Raw genomic sequence first — 15,373 nt, forward strand, 5'->3', positions numbered from 1 at the left:
TCGGATGCGAAGGCAGGCACAGGTAATATTAGGTAGGCCTCCCCTCTCTATGCTGGTGCCCTAATTGTGTTAGGCCTACATCTGCACCAGGGTTTTCCTCATTTACAGATCTGTCTTGTAGATCTTTGCATAATGGAGAGAAAGTCGACTCATTCTTCAGAAGCACCTATAGTTTTCAGAGCATCTCAGAAGATAGCTCCTATCACCTTACAGAAAGATGGGTGATGAAAATCGAGGTTCTCCCCTCAATCTCTCGCTCCACCGTTGTCAGTGGTAACGACTGTAAACTGCTTGTTGTTGTATTATCCAGGATAGTGCTCCCTCTCTTTCTCTTTAAAACTTGTTTTAACAGGCCTCTGCATGGCCATGTCCTAATCTCTCCATTCTTCTGTAGTTAGCATTGTTAAAATAGTTGAATAGTTTGTACACATTTTAAGAAAACCTGAGATTTTGTTTTAGTTTATGCTGGGTATGGAATCCAGGGCCTTGTCCATGCTGGCAAATGTTCTACCACTGAACTATGTCTGCTGCCTGAGGTATGATCTTACAGACATTTTAATTGGTACATGGGGCTGCTACTTCTAGGTCAACTTTGTCAAAAGTTTCCCTTCCAAAGGATGAAATGTTTTTATGGATCTTGGTACCTGCAGTCTCCTGCCTCCTGAATATGTTATATCAACTCTTTCCAGCCACCCACAAGAAAGTGATAGCCATAAAAGCAGCAGTGTGACACCAAAGCCCAGTCCCACAAGCCCTTGGACCAGTGAGGTGGGTGGAGTCTGTCCAGTGACAAGGCAGGTGCTCCTTGTTGGGTCTGCAGGAGTCTCAGCAGTACTTTCATAGAGAAACCGTGGCCAGGGCCCAGTTTAATTCTCTAGTTGCAGACACCACAGAAGCTGCGCCTGGTCACTCTCCCTCCAGGATATTATGCATGGGCTGAAAGGTACCCTCAGTGTGGCTGGGCAGATTCTTCATGAGTCATCAAGGATAACAATGTGCAACTCTTACTTCTCACTGGTTACCATGCTACATCTGAGCATGCAGCCAGTGACTGTGGTCTTCCTATTCCGTGTCTTCCACAGACAGGGGCACATTTTATCCTCAGAACAACCCTGGGAGTGTGTGTCAGTGTTACCACTGTTAACCTGTTGTGAAGTTGAGGGCAGCACATGTATTAACTACTTTACCATCACTGTGACCACATCCCTGATGTAAACACCTGAAGGGAAGGACAGTTCATTTTGGCACATGTTGCAGGGGCTTCAGTCCACCCTGGTGAGGAGGAATGGCAGAGTAACTTAGGTGAGAAGCAGTAAGAAGGAATGTTGGCACTGGCTGGCTTTCTCCTTTCCTCCTGTTCCGCTGGGCTCCCAGTTGCAGGGATGGCTCTATCTCCATTGAGGGCAGGCCTTCCTCTTTGTTGTGTGACTTGACTTGGGAAGATAGGAACAGATGTCTGTTCCCCCCAGATGGGGACAAAGAAATGATTCCACCCGTCTCGGTGATCTAGTGAATTTATTGGGGCTACTTACAGGGGCATGGTTGACTCAAAGGCAGCTGACCAAGAAGTCTACCCTGGCATGGGTGATGGCTCACAGAAGTCACATCCCTGGAGCTCCCTCAGAGTTCCCTGGCAGCTCAGCTGGTCAGAAGGTCTATGTGCTTTCATAACTTTGGGGCAGGGCCTGAAGACTGGTGCCATCCATTCTGTGTCTGCTTCCTGAGTCTTCTGAACACAGAACTCTCTTGGTTAATTGCCTTCAGAAAAGTCCTCACAAACACACTGGTGTGCCTTACCAGCCTTCTAGATGATTCTGAATCCACCCAACACAGTGTCTCATGGTTTGCTCATGGCTGTGGAGCCAAGAAGAAGGGAGACACTAAGTTGGTACTAAGTCACTTAGGTCAGGCCCCACCCACCCTCCATGTGCCCGCCTCCACAGATGAGCTGCTTTCTTCAACCTTGTAGTCTCTTCCAGCCCTCCTTACACGAGACCCTCAAGACTTATTTCATCTTAGCTGGTTTCTTCATTTTCATCGCAGAAGACTGAACTGCACAGACCTGGCTTGTGCCTGCTTCCTAGATGGAAACTCCCAAGTCCTGATTTCACTTGTTAGGAGAGGGAAACAGCACCTGCCCCTCAGTTGTCATGGAAATTGAAGGATATTGTTGATAATTTCCCCTTGCTTCCTCATACTCTTCTCTGTTCCAGCTGTTTTCCCTTTCTTTGTCTACATTCCTAAAATCCTAGTCAACTTCAATCAGATGGCCAGAGGAAGTCCATCCCCTGGCTGGCACAAGGATGGAGTGGTCGGAGTATAGCTATTGTAAGTCCTTGTGCCAGCCCTGAGGATTGATTCCCATCTCAGGCCAGGGTCGGGGCTAGGGGTCACTGGAGGTCACATGCTGTTGGTGCCTCCTGGCCATCTTACTTGGCTTTGTGGCATGTGGTAAGGACCCCAAGCAGCATTGGTAGGGGCCATTGTGACACTGTTTGGTTCTGCCACCAATCATGGTTTCACATAGCTCTTTCAGCCAGGAGCATCCATGTTCTTTCTGCCTGTAGTTGTACATACATTATGGGACAACAGGACAGCCATTTTGAGGGAGTAGTGGCCTTTTGTGCTCACATACTGGGCGTAACATTTGTGATACTCTTCATGGTGACAGTAGTTTTTTTTAACTGCACAGATGATATCTTGTGTCTCCAATCCTAATTAGTCCTTATGGCTCCAAAATTACATGCTTTTATATGCCTGTGATTATCTCAATAGGATTAACAGTGCTTTTTTCTGTAAGGATAATTGAGATCGTGCATGGCAGCATGTTTTTATGACTGTAGCATCATCCCCAGCCAGCTCTCCATGAAATCTTCTTGTTTTCCAGTAGCCGCTTTCCCCTCATTCTGAGAGGAAGTGTTTAGAGACAGGAGAGACAAGTTTTCCGTGAGTATGCAAACTGTGCTAACCCGTGCTTTCTGCCTTTCTTAACTGAAGGTGCCTGGAGATTTGAGCCAAACATCTGAAGACCAGAGCTTGTCCGATTTTGAAATGTAAGTTCATGCACGTGCTCTTGAGGGGCCCTTAGAGAGTGAACCCTGTTGCTAGCTGTGTCCTGAAGGGGATGGTAGAAAAGTTCATGAGGTCAGCGCAGAGCCTGTTTGGTTGTTGAGCTGGGGGAGTTTGCTGAGCGCCAGACCATCTAATGTGCTTTATTCTCCCCTGGGCATTCAAAGTCATTTTGGTTTTTACTTGACATTTAAAATTGGGAAGGTGTCACATAGAGTTTTAACCCATCACTCCTGCAAGGCCACAGTCAGCTAAACAGGGCTGAGGGTCCTTTTGCACAGGGCCCGAGCTCTCTTCTTCACCTTGCTGCTGCACCATGTCCCTCCAGTGCTGCTGTGTGGCCCACCCATAGTAGTGGCATTGCTCTGGTTTGACTGCTCAGACTCTGTCCGAGGGCTCTGCTGTAGCTCTGAGGGGGGCAGGTGTTCTTCAGACACTTTCTGTTTGGGGGATCCATAGTCCCCTCAAACTCCCAAGAACATGGGCTCAGAGCCAGAGAGAGCCTCCTTTTTCTCATGTGGTTGTGGGCAGTGGATGAAGGTCCAGCCTCTTTAGCTTTAGACCCAGGAATTCAAGACCAGCCACATACACAGTGAGCCTTTGTCTCAACAACGAGAAAGGTCATTCAGAAAGGCTACTGTAGAGCATGGGGGAGGCAGGACATTGGAAAGAACTTTTTGCCTAGAACCAGGAGACCTGTGTTGAAATCTTAGGTATTGGACTTACAACATTGTGGCCTCAGATAAGCCATGTCACCTCACTGTACCTTAGTGTCCCCTTTTCATAGGGTGAAAGTCCTGGAACCAGTTTTTTATGTTAGCAACTGGTGTGAGACTATGGATGGCACAGGACATTGAAAGCCCCATCTGTCTTGGGGACTTCCATGAGGTGGATGTGGTAGATAAGAAAGCAAGGATGGGGAGAAAAATGATCTAAGTTGAAGATGACTTTGACACTCCAATGTCTATCCCCAACAATGGGGCCTTAAAACACATGGTATAAAGACAGACTAAAACAAAACCAGTTCTATGATAACAGTTGGAGACTATACACTCCATTACCAGAAAGAAGATCAGCGAGTAACTGAACTCAAACAACACTATAAAGCAATTAAGCATAACATAGACAAAGATACAGCTACAAATAGAATCCACACTTGGTTAGCGTTTTATTACTATACAAAGTAACTAAGGTAATCAGCTTATAGAATTAAAGAGTTGTTTTTGTTTTATAAGTTTCAATCAATGCTAAGGCAGACATAGTTCTGGGGCCCGTGTTGAGACAGCATGTCATGGCTGGCAGGAAGCTGCCTACCTCATGGTGCTTGGAAGCAAAGAGAATTAGGGAAAGACTGTGGCCCCATAGTTTCCTTCCACTGGACCTCTTCTTAGGATCACAAACAGAGACCATGGATTCTATAAATCCAAGATAGAATACACATGAGGTATTCTCCAGATTAGACCATGCCTCATTAAAATTTTAAAACTGAAGTCACTGTTTTCTTTGGTCATGGCAGAATAATATGTGTAATTTGTTCCCCTTTCATGGTGAACAGTGTTGTGCAAGTGCTTTATCATTGGCCCATGCTCCATGTAGTTTAGCTTCAATCTTGCTTGTCTTAGACTGTTGGTCTTAGTTAGACAAACTGTGCTGTGATAAGCACCATGACCAAAAGCAACATGGGGAGGAAAGGGCTTCTTAGGCTTGTGTGTTACTGTCTATCATCCAGGGAAGTCAAGGCAGCAGCTTGCAGCAGAAACCACAGAGGAGCGCTGCTCATTAGCTTGCTTCCTCTCCCTCACTTACTACCTTCCTTACCTAGCCACCCAGGGATGGCACTGCTAAGGGAGCCTGGGCCTCTTACTCCAGTTAGCAATTAAGAACATGCTCATAGGCTCGTCAGATGGAAGCCATTCCTCGGTTAGATTCCCTCTTACAGGTGTGTACACTGCATTATACAGTGTTCAGAGGAGTCACAAGAGGGTGTTTGTACCTGGCATCTGAGTTTCTCTAATTTGTTATTTTCCATTGTCCTTTTCTCCCCCAAGCCCAAGCAGCTATCACCCCTAAACCATAGGTATTGCTTTCCTGAGCTCTTGTGTGAAATTGGAGATCACAGTCAGAAATCAGGGTAGCGGAAGGCAGGTGGCTCCATGGGGTGCTGTAGAAACTGGGTGTTCCTGTGTATGACATCCCTCGGCTCCCTATTACTGTTCCTCTATCAGATGTGTGACTGAGCTTTAGATGCACCCTACCAAGGTCATTTAGCTAGTTAGAACTCAAGACCAAGCTCTTTCTCATTCCAGAGTATACATTGTATATGTACATTTAAAATATATATGATATATATACCATACATACATATATTTAAATGATACACACATATCATTTATGTCTCTCTATATCTCCATCCTTTAAACCAAGTTCCTTAGAGAAAATCTTCTGGGTCTAATGATAAGTATTAAACATGTCCTTATCTCACTGTTAAGTATGATGTCTCTTGTATATGTGACTTGTTTGAAATGCCTTTTAGAGGAGAAAATGGTGTCTTGGCCTGCTTTGTTTTTTTTTGTAAGTAAAAATGGCCGCTCTCATCTCTTTATTCTGGTCAGATCAAATCGGGCGCTAATCAATGTCTGGATCCCGTCCGTGTTTCTCCGAGGCAAAGCAGCCAACGCATTCCACGTGTATCAGGTAAGTGTCTGGGTTTCAATGTGACATCATGCTTGTGCCATGTGCTTTGCATGTTGGCACCATTTGTCTATCTGTAGGATCTGCCCTGGTGAAGTGGGGTGTGGCCTTTGGTCAGGTGGGAGGATGTGCATGGGCTTCCTGCCCTGCCTTGTGTTGTTGTTGCTCTGTGACTTGCCAGCTGTCTGTGACTTTGCCCGCTGTCCCCCAGCAGCACTACACACCTGGTCTGCCTGCCTGGCTTCAGCCAAGACTTGGGCTATGGCTTATAGTCCATCTTGGGTCTCAGGTCTATGGCTGAATCTTAGTGTTAGGGGAAGGATTTTGATTTTCATGGCTAGCTCAGCTTGGCTCCTGTCACCATTGCTGGTACCAGGGATGGCAGTGGTCTTACTCAGCCACATGTCTGAGAGTAGGAAGATGACCCTAATGAAAATCAGACTATGCTTTGTTGCTGTTTTGAGACAGGATCTTGGTACATAGCCTAGGCTGGCCTTAAACTTGCAAGTGTGTGGATTACAGGTGTGCCATCGTGACCAGTCATGTTACACATTGCAAAAGAAAGGGCCCTTTTTCTGCAAACAAGCAAAGACTGCAAATATCTTCCCTCGGTGCCTCAGGAATGTCCACGTCCTTTGTGCACGAGTGCTTCAGGGTCCAGTCCTGCAGGATCTGTGTGCTCTGAAGATGGCTTTGCAACGAGATTTGTGGGGATTTATTTCAGTGTTTATGTTTTCAGTTCCGTGTATAGCATATGCATTAGCCCTTGTCTGACAGTGCTTCTGGTTGGTATTTGGAAACATTTTAGGAAGCTTTGTGCAGTGTTTTCCATGTCACTGATAATGGATAGAAATGACTTATTTAAATAATGGAACCACCAGGCATTATTTATAAGATTTTTTTAAAATGCATGTTATTTAAAATTGAGGCAATTTCTAGAGAAGCATATATAAAAGAATGAAAAAAGGGAAGAGAAAACTATACCAGGGTCGGATAAAACGTAAACTCAGGGCTTTAAAGGAAAGAGCAGAGACTGTATTTATTCTGAGGTCCAACATAGTCTTTCCCAGTGATTTGAGCTTCCCAAGGGCTTCCTGGCAGCCACTGTGAAATGGAAATGCAGTTGGCTATTTTGAGTAATTCCACTGCTAACAACAAGAAAAGCTGTTAATTCCTCACAAAGAGCTAAAAGGAAACCTCCACATGGGGCTTCAGAGTGAGGAAGGCTGGGACAGATGATCCTCTGCTATATCCTGTGGTAACTTACTGTCTGCTTTCGAAGGATGTCCTTTGCAGGCAGCTGAGGGCACAACCACAAGTGACCCCAGGCCTGTGAGGAGCCTGTGCAGCTTTCTCAGTAAACTGTCCTGTCTCCCGCCACAACCACTAGCCACACATGCTTGTTTAGATTGAAACTACTTAAAACCAAATAAACTGAACACCTCTTCCGTGGTCACGCTAGTCAGGTTTCAGGTGCTTACTAGGTGGGCCTGTGGTCGCCATGTTGTTGCATGGCAAGGATGATGTCTCTGTTGGAGTGGAAGCTTCTATGAGGCCATGCAGCTTGGGCCATGGCTGTTCCGGGGCGGGGGAAGTTTAGAAGACAGTAACTGGAGTTCAGATGGCAGAGCTTTGGGGAGAACCCTTCCCCCACAGTGCTTCTACTGCTTCTAGTACAGGGTGCCCCACTATCTGACACTGCAGTATGCCCTGGTCATAACTGTTTTGGAACACCTGTGGCCTGTGGGCTGCAGGTTAGACATGCCCACCTCTCTCTGGAGGATGCCCCAGCTTTAGGCCCTCCCACCTCCTACTTGCATAACACAGGAAGATGGTGATTGACACCTGGGGCCAACAACAGGTGTCATTTGTTTTCACTGTTTATTTTTACATTTGCCTCTCAGTTATGACACAATTCTACTTTCCCATGTCTGAGGTACAATTTCTTTAAAAATAAAATCTTAAGTAAATAGGAAGTGAGTCAGCTTAAAAATAATACTAAACTCACAATAGTGAAAAGAGCATCAAGCCACGGGTGACACCAGGTGGGAACACTGGCATAAAGCATGACGAGGCTAAGTTAGTAATGTAAGTAATAATTACCAGCCACCGGCCCCCACCTCCACACTGATTTCCATGCTGTGAGAATTAGCTCTGTCAGTGCTCATAGCAACTTTGTGAGGTAAGACCCTCTTATACCAGTCTCATGATAAGGAAACAAAGACACAGAGAAACACACATTTAGTGACATGCTTTTTTAGCTCATGCTGCCACTGCAGACAGACGTTAGGTCTAGTCTCACTGCCTTAGCTGCTCTCCTGATAAAATACCCTGAGAAAGCAACCTAAGGAGGAAGTGTAGTTGGATCTTTTCTGACCCACCAGCCCGCTCCCAAATAACCATATGGAGACTTCTTATTAATTACCAAAGCTCAGCCCTAGCTTAGGCTTGTTCCTAACTAGTTCTTATACCTTAAATTAACCCAGATCTTTTAGTCTATGTTCTTTTAAGTGGCCTGGTCATCTTTACTCTGTACTCCCATCCTGCTTCCTCTCCATCTGGCTGGTGTCTCTCTGTGTCTCCGCCCTTCTTCCCAGCATCCTCTCTGCCCCCAGAATCCTGTCTAGCTATTGGCCACTCAGCTTTTTATTAAACCAGTCCCAGTGACAGAGCTTCACAGTGTACAAAAAAATTACCCCACAACAGGGAAGGGTTCCTTTTGTCTCACAGTTGCAGAAGGACACAGTCCCTCAAGGCAGGGAAGACCTGGTGGCAGGGACAAGAGGCTGGCTGGTCACAGTGCATCTGCACTCAGGGTGCAGGGAAGTGCTGCTGTTCTTTAAAACTTCAAGGCCTGCTGGGCAGTGGTGGTGGTGCACGCCTTTAATCCCAGCACTCAGGAGGCAGAGGCAGGTGGATCTCATGAGTTTGAGGCCAGCCTGGCCTGCAGAGTGAGTTCCAGGACAGCCAGGACTGTTGCACAAAGAAATCCTGTCTCCAAAAACAAACAAAAACAAAACAAAACAAAGCTCAAGGCCCACCCTCAGTAACCCACTTCCTTCATCACGAGTCTGCCTCCTAAAGACTCCACAGCCTTCCCAAACAACTACCAGTCAGGGACCAGGTGTTCAAGTGTGTGAGCCTATGGGATACCGTTTGTATTTAAATCACAATGCCAGCTGTGGATAGAATCAAGTTTTTTAGAAACTCCTAGAAAAATGGCTGGGACAGCTGTCCTGATTCCAAAGGGAGGGGCCCAGCCTGGCTCAGATTTGCTGCCAAGTGAGCCACCTGAATCCTGAGAAGATGGGAGACATCTGGACCTCTGCAGTCTGCACACAAGCATGGATGCACACTCATGTGCTCTCTTCCAGCCTGGTAGGCACAAAAACCAGACAGAAACAGTTTGCTGTCTCACAGTGACCACTCCAGTCATAGCAGGACGTCAGAGTTGCTTCCTCAGGACATATGGCTGGTGTAATGTCAGGTCCCCAACGCCTACCTGGAGGAGTGGCTCAGAGACTGGATTCTCCAGTTCCAAAGCCTGGAAGGCAGCTGCCTACATTGCACAGATAGTAACTCAGTGCCTGTGCCTGTGTAAATGCAGAAAAGGATTCTAGCAGGAACTGTTGTGGGTCCTCAGGAGTGCAGTGGGGCCCCTGATCCTCTGCCCGAAGGGGGCCCGAACTGAGAAGTGGCATTCTGGCAAATTTCAGAGCAAAACCAATGCTGGCTTCCAGTGTCGTCCCAGTTTAATGCTTTTCATCCTGAGAACTTCTCTTACTGTGGGGCCGCTGATGTCTGGCTGCCAACAGGCAGTGGCCAGAGACAAACCAGTGAATCAGTGATGAGTCAGGTATGAAGCAAACCTACCCTTGGCCGGCCGCTTCAGCGTGCCGACAGCGTGCCCACCTGCCATGTTTTCTTGTCCTCCGTCCTATTCTTTCTTAGTACCCAGTTGTGTTTGTGGTTTGATTTCTCATCACTTCCACATGGTGTAATTAAGTTTGCTATTGATCAATACATTTCTGTCTTGTCTCTGCAAATATTTAATCTGGTTCTCCAGGTGATAGCCCAATTTCCAAACAAGTTGAAGATCTGTGCTAATGGCCAACTGAAATATTTAGAGTGATCTTGGACATTAAAAACAATCCACCATTCCTCTCTCCTCCCTTGGCAAATGTTACCTCTGCTAAATTGACAGGAAATAGCACATCAGCACTGTGTTTCTGGGTCCTCAAATCCTTCCCTTAAAGAATCCCTTTCCTCTAAGGACACCTGCATCTGTTGTCTACAGGAGATTAATTTCAGCCTTTGAATCCACTCACCAGAAGCTTGACGCAACTAGGTTTCCATTATACAATGTTGCTTTGTTTCAGTGTGGTCTTTTTTTTCTAGAAGAGCCCTTTTCCCTAGAGGCCCCGGGTGTTGTTAGGGCTGAAAGGAAAGACGGTGCCCTCGGAAGACTCTCAGCATTTGAGCACCTGTCCCCTACTCTCCCAGCCCTGCCAAAGAAATGCATGTAGCATGTGAGTGTGGAGGATGTTGGGAAATTCCATTTTTTACCCTATCAATAATAGATCACAGGCACTCAGTAGGCTATATGGGGCCCAGGTGGTTTGGAGCGGGCAATGTTTTTAGACTCCAGGCCTTGGGTTTCTTGACTCTTCTTTCATCCTTTTTCCTGAGATGGTTTACTTGTGTGCCTCAAGTGTCTTTTATCTCAGGGTCCATCTCTATGCAACTTGTGGCTCTGCAGAGAGAGGGCATCCGCTAAGTAAGAAACATAGCTGAGCTGCATTTAGAAATGGGGGCTGCAGTGCAGAAGCATGGGCTAGGAGGAGCCTCAGCCCTAGAATGTGACATTTCACATTTGGGGACGCACTAACCAGTTCCAAGGCTGAAGCTCCTTCCTCCCACTCATACCTGGTTCCACCTGTTGCATCTGCTGTGAATGTGGTGTCCTGGAGAGCCTACTGTGGGCTTGCCATATGGTGAGTGTGATTTCTTCAGCTAGTACCTGCTAACTGCTGTAGGCCATGGGAAACCCAGTGCAGTCTCTTTTCTAGAACATTCCATCCCACAGCACCATGTGTCTGGGGATTGCAGTCCTTAGCTGTTCTTGGAGCACTCAGCCTCTTGGAAGTCTCTTTTGACCTCAGGTGTCTCTCGCTGTTATTCTCTGTTCCTGGTTTTGTCTTTACAAATAGGAGAGATTTTTTTCCTTTGTTGGTATAATTTATTTGCCCCTAAGCTGATGACCAAGGACCTGCTATATTCCATGCCTGTGCTTACCATCTGCAGAACCAGTGGTACACCAAACTTGCCACTGAGCTTTCCTTCAGTGGCCCTTCGTGTTAGTCAGTCAGGGCAGGGGTGCGGGGAGGAGCTGTGAGTAAAGCAGCTCTGCTCTGCAGGGGTGTGTGTGGCAACAACAGGACACACCCACGTTGTGCCTTGGAGTGTGGGCCTGGTCACATGTGACAACATGTAAATGCTGAGCACATGTGATTTGTGTAGATGTGGCCCTTTAAGGGTCCTCACTTAACCAGATGGCTTTGGGCATGCTCCTGTGTTGAAAAACCTTGATTGGCATCCAGCTGTCAAGCCTTCCATATGACCTGCCCAGAGGCCTGCAGGGAACAAGACTCCCTTATTTCTGAGGGACCTAGGGTCTTGAGGGTAGGTGGACACACGGGACCTACGTCTGGGACCTATGTCTGGGTAGCTGCAGGGCAAGGGCGGTGCCTGTGGGAGATTCCCAGGATACCAGGAGCTTTGTGGGAGGTGAGAGCTGATGTTGTGGCACCTTGATGCTCACTATCATTTTGTGCATCTGACCCATGAACTGGACACTGCTGTCCTCAGACCCTTGTGTCAGATGCAGTGATGGTCAGTATCAAGATCTGACCCTGTCACTCTCAATGTCCTTCCCATGGAACTCCCTACCCACCCACCCACCCACCCACCCATCTAAACTCATAGGCAGATGCCATGGATTTGTTTTGGTGCAGCAGTCTCAGTAAATTCAGTCCTCTGCAGCAGTGGTTCTCAGCCTTCCCAATGCTGCGACCCTTCAGTACAGTTCCTCATGTTGTGTGACCCCCCAACCATAAAATTATTTTGTTGCTACTTCATAACTGTAATTTTGCTACTGTTATGAATCATAATATAAATATCTGTGTTTTCTTGTGGTCTTAGGTGACCCTGTGAAAGGGTTGTTTGACCCCCAGAGGGGTTTTGAACCACAGGTTGAGAAGCACTACTCTAGAGGCTCTGTCCACCGTTCCATCCCCCGTTACTCACTGTCTTTGCTAACATAGCAGCTGGTACTGCAAGACTGGGATGTGGACTTGCTGAGTCCCCAGGGCCATGAGAAACCCAGTAAGGAGGACTTCCTTGGCCATCAAGTGGTAGAGTTTTCAACATATTCATGTTTAGAAAGATGTAATCAGTGTTCCAGTTCATATTTAGAAGCTTGAGATCATGCCCTGTAAGCAGCTACAGAGAAGTGGACACACCTCATGGGTAGGTATCAGGCTTAACTCCCTTTTGATGTTTGCTTTTTCTTGGGGAAATCAAATGCGTAGATTATATAAGATCATATCCCCAGTAACAGGGAGCAGAAGGAGGAAGTGTCAGGCTACCAGAGTCCTCTGCTATTCCTGATTGCCTCTGCACCCCTACACAGCCTTTTTTCCTCTGTGGAGCTATGGCACAGTTGTCAGGCCAGTGACCTGGCAGATAGGGCATGGAGCTGACACAGTGGTTTGTCCTGGGGATCTTTGCCTGCCTGCTCTTTGTTTTGTGCTCATGGCCGAGACATCCCAGTTCTGTGATTATTTGGTAAGTATACAGTTTGGGTTGGGAAAGCTGGGCTTGGGCAAGGTACAACTGTGTAACTGCTGAATAATAGATATTAGAGGAATGTCTTCAGGAGAGTAAAAGGCATAACCAGTCACTATTGGGGATACAGTGATAGGAATGGGCAGCAGGAGCTTGAATGAGGAGGGGCTGGGAAGCAGAGCTGTAGTTATTAGCTTTTCTTACTGCTGTGACCAAATACCTGACAGAGTCAACTTAAGGGGAGAAGGGCTTATCTGGGTTCCTGGTTTAGATGGTATAGTCTATCATAGAAGGGAAGGCATGTGCCTCAGTTAAAGTTTCTATTGCTGTGCAGAGACACCGTGATCACAGCAACTCTTATAAAGGAAAACTTAATTGTGATGACTTGCTTACAGTTTAGAGGTTCAGTCCATTGTTGTCATGGTGACATGCAAGCAGACATGGTGCTGGAGAAGTAGCTGAGAGTCCTACATCTTACAGACAACAGGAAGTGGTCTCAGACATTGGGAGTAGCTTGAGCATAGGAGAACTCAAAGCTCACCTCCACAGTGACACACTTCCACCAACAAGGCCACACTGACTCCAACAAGGCCACATCTCCTAATAGTGCCATTCCTTTTGGGGGCCATTTTCTTTCAAATCATCACATTCCACTCCCTGTCCTCCATAAGCTTGTAGCCATATCATAATGCAAAAAGTGTGTTCAGTCCAACTTCAAAAGTCCCCATTGTCTATAACAGTCTCAAACTTATTTAAAAGTCTAAAGTTCAATGTCTCTTCTGAGATTCATGCGATCTCTTTGTAATCACCTGTAAAATCAAAATTAAAAGACAGATCACATACTTCCAACATATAATGGCACAGGATATACATTACCATTCCAAGACATAGGGAAGAGAGAACAGTGAGGAAATACTGGACCAAAGCAAGACCAACAACCAGCTGGGCAAAACTCCAAACTCTGCATCTCCATGTCTGATGTCAAAGTGCTCTTCAGATCTCCAACTCCTTTCAGCTTTGTTGACTGCAACCCACTTCTTTCTCTAAGGCTGTTTCCACTCTCTGTTAACACCTTTCCTCAGCAGGTATCCCATGGCTCTGGCATCTCCAACATCTTGGGGTCTTGAAGGCAATCCAGACTTCACCTTCATAGCTTCATGAAATAGCCTCTCTACTAGGCCTCCGTTCAGGGTCACCCTGACACATGCCTGGCCTCAGCAGCTTTCTTTAGATGTGGAGGCAAATTCCATAGCTCCTATCTTCTTTCTTTAATACTAGAACCATGTGGCTGAAGCTGCCAAGTTCTGCTGCTTACTGGGACTGGAACATGGCCCCCTCGTTCAATAACATCTTCACATAAAAAACATCCAGTTTTCTGTTTTCCTCCACTGCCTAAGCTTGGCTGTCTTTGAACTAGCTCTGTAGACTAGGCTGGCCTCAAACTCAGAGATCCACCAGCCTCTGTCTTCTGAGTGCTGGGATTAAAGGCGTGCACTACCATGCTCAGCTCTAAACTTTTCTTTAATTCCTTTTCACAAGTCAGAAACTTAGCAGGGTGGGATCTTGCCCTGAGGTCACCACTGTAAGCAAGTGTTACATTTCTGAAGGGAAAGGTATCCTGACTTTGTTGGGAAGCCAGACTGTACCTCGAGCCTCAGTAGGATAGTTCTGGAGACTGGAGCCACAATAGGACAGCTCAGCCCTGGAAGGAAAGGTATCTTGACTTGTCGGGAAGCCAGGCTACACTTAGAGCTGCGGTCGGACAGCTCTGGAGGGTGGAGCAGCAATACGACAGTTCAGCTTTGGAGGGAAAGGTGTTCTGACTTGTCGGGAAGTCGGGTGATACCTGAAGCTGGGGTGTGGTGGAAGATCATCTCCCCACAGGATATAGCAATCCTGATCCTCTCCTAGGAGAGAGCCATTACAGCTGAGCTTTGCTCTGCCCCCGGCCCCGCTCCACCCCCCCCCTTAAGGGGGCTTCCCATTAGAGGTCCGCATCTTCTTTCTGGCCCAAGATGTTGCTTCTTCAGCTTCACTCGGCTAAAGGGGAAACCCCTGCAAACATGTAGCAATCTCCTCTGGCTCCTGCGAAAAGTTGTTACTTTTTTTCTGCTCTGAGCCCAGCTAAGGGACATCTTAGCAGGTTCTGTTCTGCACCTGTGAACGAAGATCTTCATCTAAGACTCTTTTGAGAAAGACATTTATTTGGGAAGGAGGAGTCCAGGAGAGTGGCTGCCTCTTCCTGAGTGGGAAAGCACAGTCAACAACTGAACAGGCGGAAGGGCTTATATAGGGCTTCTTAGGGGTGGAGTTTCTCCAGGGAGAAGATTTTCTGCTCAAGGATTGGTTAGTTTCCTTGATCAGGAGCAGATTTGCCTCTGATTTCAGGGCCATACTGTGTTTCTTTCACTGGTCCTTTTTAGCCATTTGGCTCTAATTTTAGGGCCAGGGCATATTTCTTTCACTGGTTCTTATTATAGGGACAAAGTGTGTTCCTTTGGCTCTGGATTCAGGTCCAAGGTGGGTTTCCTTCACTGGCTCATGTTTCAGGGCCAGGGTGGGTTTCTTTGGCTGCCCCTTTCCCCTATAACACTCCCTTTATGCCATTTCTTCATCGGTGTATCTCCTTTAACACATGATTTAACTCTATTCTACTTTCTGATGCCCCTGTTCTCTTTTTTCATTTTATATTTTTATTTGCTAAGTTTGCTCCTTTTCATTAGAAGTCTTCATCAGGGTTAACACTAATAACCACACAACAGAGTCT

General features: G+C 46.7%; 1 protein-coding gene across 2 annotated transcripts in view; it reads left to right on the top strand.

The window, feature by feature from the left end:
- Positions 1-15,373, top strand: part of Snx29 (sorting nexin 29) — a 488,775-nt gene that overhangs the window by 381,098 nt on the left and 92,304 nt on the right. For both annotated transcript variants that reach the window (XM_037201528.1, XM_037201527.1), the window contains 2 exons: positions 2,998-3,053; positions 5,682-5,763. In XM_037201528.1, the coding sequence (XP_037057423.1) occupies positions 2,998-3,053; positions 5,682-5,763 (138 nt within the window). The remainder of the gene's footprint in view (positions 1-2,997; positions 3,054-5,681; positions 5,764-15,373) is intronic.

Source organism: Peromyscus leucopus, chromosome 8b, assembly GCF_004664715.2.
Source record: "Peromyscus leucopus breed LL Stock chromosome 8b, UCI_PerLeu_2.1, whole genome shotgun sequence".
Taxonomy (NCBI): Eukaryota; Metazoa; Chordata; class Mammalia; order Rodentia; family Cricetidae; genus Peromyscus; species Peromyscus leucopus.